General features: G+C 23.8%; 1 protein-coding gene across 1 annotated transcript; it reads right to left on the bottom strand.

The window, feature by feature from the left end:
- Nucleotides 1-2,994: 2,994 nt before the first annotated feature.
- On the bottom strand, nt 2,995-3,653 carry LOC135958686 (uncharacterized). The gene is made up of 3 exons (XM_065509576.1): nt 3,441-3,653; nt 3,216-3,383; nt 2,995-3,147 (listed from the first exon to the last, which is right to left on the bottom strand). The coding sequence occupies exons 1-3, from the start codon at nt 3,651-3,653 to the stop codon at nt 2,995-2,997; spliced, it is 534 nt and encodes a 177-aa protein (XP_065365648.1).
- Between the last annotated feature and the right edge of the window lie 2,347 nt (nt 3,654-6,000).

Here is a 6,000-nt window from a genome sequence, read left to right as displayed (position 1 = left end):
TCATTCATGTGGAAAATTAGAAAAATGTCAGTTATGATGAGCAGCAACAAAATCAAATGTAATGAAATACATTTTTTGTGGCATTTCTTGGTTTTTTGCTGAAAGAAATTGTGGTAAAAATTGACTGAGCATTTCATGTTTGTTTAAAAAATGGAGATTACAAGAAAGTTAAAGCAAGAATTTGATAAAATTTTGAGGGATACTTTACATTAATTATTAAAAAATTTGTAAAATTAAAGCATCTAAAGGAAGATTGTTTCACGCTATTATAATTGAGAAAAAAAAAATAAAAAAAAAATTAGAAAATTTATTTCCATCAAATATTGAGTTTTAAATCGCCTTAATGTGCCTTAAGATTTTCAGAATACATTTAAATATGCTCGTTTTAATTTAAAATTGATTTATTAAAGAAAATATTCTTAAAAAGTTAGCTGGTATCTAAGAAAATTTAAAATATGCTTTAAAAACCAACTAGGCGTATGATTAATATTAATTAGGCTCATTTTTTGTTAAAACACTTATAACTTAAGTTAAAGACAAGCTTTAGAAAAACTTTTAAATACATTTTAAAGTAAACAGTTTAAACAACAATTTAACATTAAATAATATAAAAAAAGCTTTTAGTATAATATATTTTTTTTTAATAAAAAAAAAAAAAAAAAATTTTTGTATTTTTTTTTTTTTTTTAATTTTTGTAAATATATTAATTGTCCTTTATAGAAAAATAAATATTTATATTAACTTTACGTTTTTCCTGGACATACATATACCAGCGTACCAGATAGTTACCCGGCGGAAAAAGAATCAATTTCATATTCTGTTCATCCAAAACCAAATTTTGCACTTTAATATCATGCTAAAAAGTAACAAAATAAACATATTGCTGCTGTATTCAAAATACAAATCGCCGAAAGAAAAACTTACATTATAGGGACAGGTGTGATTGACATTTGTAAACGGCCGTGCAATGTTCCAAGCAATTTTCCAAAATAAAAATTTATTGGCATTTTTTAAAAATCTACACAAATTTGTAGATGAATTGTAAAGAAATGGTCGATAGTCATTACTTTTGCGCAACAGTTGAGCCCAAATCTGGTGGAGATTAATAGAAATTTAATTTATTGGAAATTTTCAGAAAAACAGAATAAACTTACCGTCGTCGTATTGACTAAGGGAAGCTGCAACATTTTCAAATGCAAATTTAATGAAACTTTATCACGAGCTATTACTTTTAAGCGACACTGTGGTATTTGTACAAATTCCTGGTCAAAACTCTTACATTCCAAATTGGTAAATCTTACTACAAAAGCGTCGATTGTAAAGCTAACATTTAAAATCATAAATATTTTTAAAAAAGCTAATGTTCTCATGGCTAACGATGTTTATGAATTAAATACTAGACCATAAAATTATATATTTGTTCTAAATTTAATTAGTTTAAAGCAATTATTTATGACAAATTGACTATTAAACTGAAAACATATGGTTAAGGGAATCCATACAATTAACTATTGTATGAAATGTTTAAATTACCATAACGGGAATAATAATTCCCTCGAATTTTTTTTCAAAATTATTGTTTCTTCATCTTATACAAATTTAAATTTTTTGTGAATTCCCATTTCGGGGAACAAATTCCCGATAAAAATGATAATACACAAATTTATAATTTTAAAGTTCTAATTCAATGTTTATAAGTTTCATTACAGATTTTTTCTAAAAATTTACAAATTCCCAAAACGGGGAAAATTATTTCCATTTCGGGGAAAAGTTCCCCTAAGGTGGGCATAATTTTTTTGGGGAAATTTTATACCAATTTTAATGATTATGATGTTTACTACACATTTTATAAATTCTATACAAAATTTCTGTGCAAAATTTTTAAATTCCCAAAACGGGGAAAATAATTCCCTCGAATTTTTTTTTTCAAAATTATTGTTTTTTCATCAGAATTTTTCTATTTAGTTGAATACATTACATTTTCTATCATATTTAACAATTTTTGTGAATTCCCATTTCGGGGGAAAAATTCCCCTTAAAAATTCTATTACATAAATTTATTATTTTAAAGTGCTAATTCAATGTTTTAAATTTTATTACAGAATTTTTCTAAAAATTTTTAAATTCCCAAAACGGGGAAAATTATTTTCATTTCGGGGAAAAGTTCCCCGAAAGTGGGCATAAATAATTTCCTCAAATAAGGAAATTTTAAACAAATTTGAATGTTTACTACACATTTTATAAATTTTAAACAAAATTCTGTGCAAAATTTTTAAATTCCCAAAACGGGGAAAATAATACCCTCGAATTTTTTTTTCTTCAAAATTATTATTTCTTCATTAGATTTTTTTTATTTAGTTAAAATCATTGCATTTTCTATAATTTAAAAAAAAATTGAAATTTTACATTTTGTGGGAAAAATTCAAATCCTCACGTACAGATGGAGTTTTTCCATTCATTTTAATCTTGGTATTTTCAATTTTAAAAAAAGAATGCATTATTTTGTTTTCAAACTTAATGAAATCATTGTTTCTCATTATAATCCTCGAATAACAAATACCCACAAAATATGTATTTTTATATGAAAATTTAGAAAATTTATTTCCATCAAAACAATCTATCAACCTATTATTCCTTAATTTAATTGAATGCATTTTCAGAATACATTTAAATATGTTCGTTTTGATTTAAAATTGATTTATTAAAAAAAATATTCTTCAAAAGTTAGCTGGTTTCTAAGAAAATCCAAAATATGCTTTAAAAACCAACTAGGCGTATGATTAATATTAATTAGGCTCATTTTTTGTTAAAACACTTATAACTTAAGTTAAAGACAAGCTTTAGAAAAACTTTTAAATACATTTTAAAGTGAACAGTTAAAACAACAATTTAACATTAAATAATACAAAAAAAACTTTTAGAATAATATATTTTTTTTGAATCAAAAAAAAAATTAGTTTTTTTTTTTTTTTAATTTTACCAATGTTATTTACATCAATTATCTTTTATAGAAAAATAAGTATTAATACCAACTTTACGCTTACCCTGGACATACATATAAAAGCGTATCAAATAGTTACCCGGTGGAAATAGAATCAATTTCATATTATGTTCATCCAAAATCATATTTTGCACTATAATATCATGCTAAAATGTAACAAAATAAACATATTATTGCTTTATTCGAAATACAAATCACCTCAAGAAAAACTTACATTATAGGGGCAGGTGTGATTAACATTTGAAAACGGTCGTGCAATGTTCCAAACAATTTTCCAAAATAAAAGTTTATTGGCATTTTTAACAAAGCTACAAAAATTCGTAGATGAATTGTAAAGAAATGGTCGATAATCATTACTTTTACGCAACAGTTGACCCAAAACCTGATGGAGATTAAAAGAAACTTATGAGAAATTTTCACAGCAGCAGAATAAACTTACCGTCATATTGATTAAGGGCAGCTGTAACATTTTCAAATGAAAATTTAATGAAACTTTATCACGAGCCATTACTTTTAAGCGACACTGTGGTATTTGTACAAATTCCTGATCAAAACTCTTACATTCCAAATTGGTAAATCTTATTACCAAAGCGCTGAATGTAAAAATACCATTGAAAAATGTAAATAGCTTTAAAATAGCTGATGTTCTCATGTCTAATGATGGTTATGAATTAAATACTAGACTGCCAAATTATATATTTGATCTAAATTTAATTAGTTTAAAGCAATTATTTATGGCAAATTGAATATTAAACTGAAAGTTAGGGAAACCAAAAAATCAACTATTGTATGAAATGTTTAAATTTTCATAATGAAAAAAATAATTTCCATGAAATTTTCACTTGAAACTTTTATGAATTCCCATTTCGGGGAATAAATTTTTTTTTAAAATAAATTTATTATTTTAAAGCTCTAATTCAATGTTTTAAATTTTATTACAGAATTTTTCTAAAAAATTTTAAATTCCCAAAACGGGGAAATTATTTCCATTTTGGGGAAAAGTTCCCCTAAAGTGGGAATAAATAATTTCCTCAAATAAGGAAATTTTAAACAAATTTGAATGTTTACTACACATTTTATAAGTTCTGTGCAAAATTTTTAAATTCCCAAAACGGGGAAAATAATTCCCTCAAATTTTTTTTTTCAAAATTATAGTTTCTTTAGCTGAATTTTTTTATTTAGTTGAAAACATTACATTTTCTATAATAATACAATTTTTTGTAAATTCCCATTTCGGGGAAAAAATTCCCCAAAAAATATTTAATCTCTAATTTTTTAGTTTTAGAACTATAATTCATTGCTTTAAGTTTCTTAACACAATTTTTAAATAAAATTTTTAAATTCCCAAAAAGGGGAAAATAATCCCCTAAAAAAATTTCCATTTCTGGGGAAAAATCTAAAAATATTTTTTTTTGGAAATTTTAAAAATCACATTTAAAATACATATTTAAATCTAAATTTTATATTTTAGTTCTTTTTCTTAATTTCCATTGTTGGGGGATTGATTTCCCCACAACTGGGGATATTAGTTTTAAAGAAATTTTTAATTTTTTTTTTAATTTTATGATATAAAACATAAATTTTATAAATTCTAATAACTATTTCAAAATAAATTTTTAAATTCCCAAAACGGGGAAAAAAATTTCCTTAAAATTTCAATTAAAAAAATTTTGGAAAAATAATATCCATTTCAGTAAAGCAATCATTTTAGTTTTTTTTAAACATTTTTAGCAAAAAATTTCGAATTCCCAAAATGGGGAAAATAATCCCCTGAATATAATTTTAATTTCCCGGGGAAAAATCGATTTTTTTTTTCAAAATTTATAAAATTTCAAATAATATTAATTAATTAAATATCAATTTTATGTTATTGTTGTTTTTCTTAATTCCCATTTTTGGGGGAAAAAATCCCCTATTTACCCTTTTGATATTTAGAATTTAGCATAAAACAGAGACAATACTAGGAAAAATTATTTATAGTAAGAAAAAACACTTGCATGTATCCATTTATACGTTTATACTATGATAGAAATCCAGTAGAACTTCATTCCACCCTTGTGTGTAAAACCACACAAAATTGTTTATTGCAAATCTTTGAAATTCTCAACATAATTGTAAAGTTTATGAATCATATTTAACAAATATTTAATTTCAAGGTCTTTGTATATCCCCATAACGGGGAAAATAATTCCCTAAAAATTTTAATTCAAAATTATGGTCTTTCCAATAAATTTCTTTCATTTGCTTTAAAATTACACATGTTCTATCATATTTTTAATTTTTTGTAAATTCCCAAAACGGGGAAAATAATTCCCTCAAAAAATTTTAATACATAAATTTATAAATTTAAAGCAATCATTTTATGTTTTAAGTTTTTTTAAACCATTTTTAAAAAAAAAATTCAAATTCCCAAAATGGGGAAAATAATCCCCTAAATATAATTTTAATTTCCGGGGAAAAATCAAATTTTTTTTTCAAAATTTATTAAAATTTCAAATAATATTAATTAATTAAATCTTTATTTGAAGTTATAGCTGATTTTCTTAATTCCCATTTTTGGGGGAAAAAATTTCACCCAAAATTTCCCCATTTTGATGTTAAGAATTTTGCATAAACCAGAGCTAATACTAAGAAAACTGATTTATAGTTAGAATAAATCAGTTCTAGTTCAGTTCGGACGTTCAGTTCTAGTTCAGTTCGGACGTGTTTATTTTTACTCCGAGATAACTCGTTATTTTAATGTATCTATCGGAAAATAAATATAAATATCACCTGTTTATTATTTACGCGAAAGGACGCTTTTTTTTTAATAATATTATTAAATAAAAAATCAAAACAACAACTAAAAGACAAATAAGTAAAAAAAAAAAATTCTTTATATTTTTTTTTCTTTTTTTGAACCTTTTTTGTGCATTGACTATTAAATAAAGATCAAGAGTGTTAACGAAAGTAATTACAAATACTCTTAAATGAGTCTCTTCAACGAAAACAGTGAGCGA

This window comes from Calliphora vicina, chromosome 4 (genome assembly GCF_958450345.1).
Source record: "Calliphora vicina chromosome 4, idCalVici1.1, whole genome shotgun sequence".
NCBI lineage: Eukaryota > Metazoa > Arthropoda > Insecta > Diptera > Calliphoridae > Calliphora > Calliphora vicina.
The sequence above is the reverse complement of the archived record's forward strand: the minus strand, read 5'-3'. Positions and strand labels throughout refer to the sequence as shown.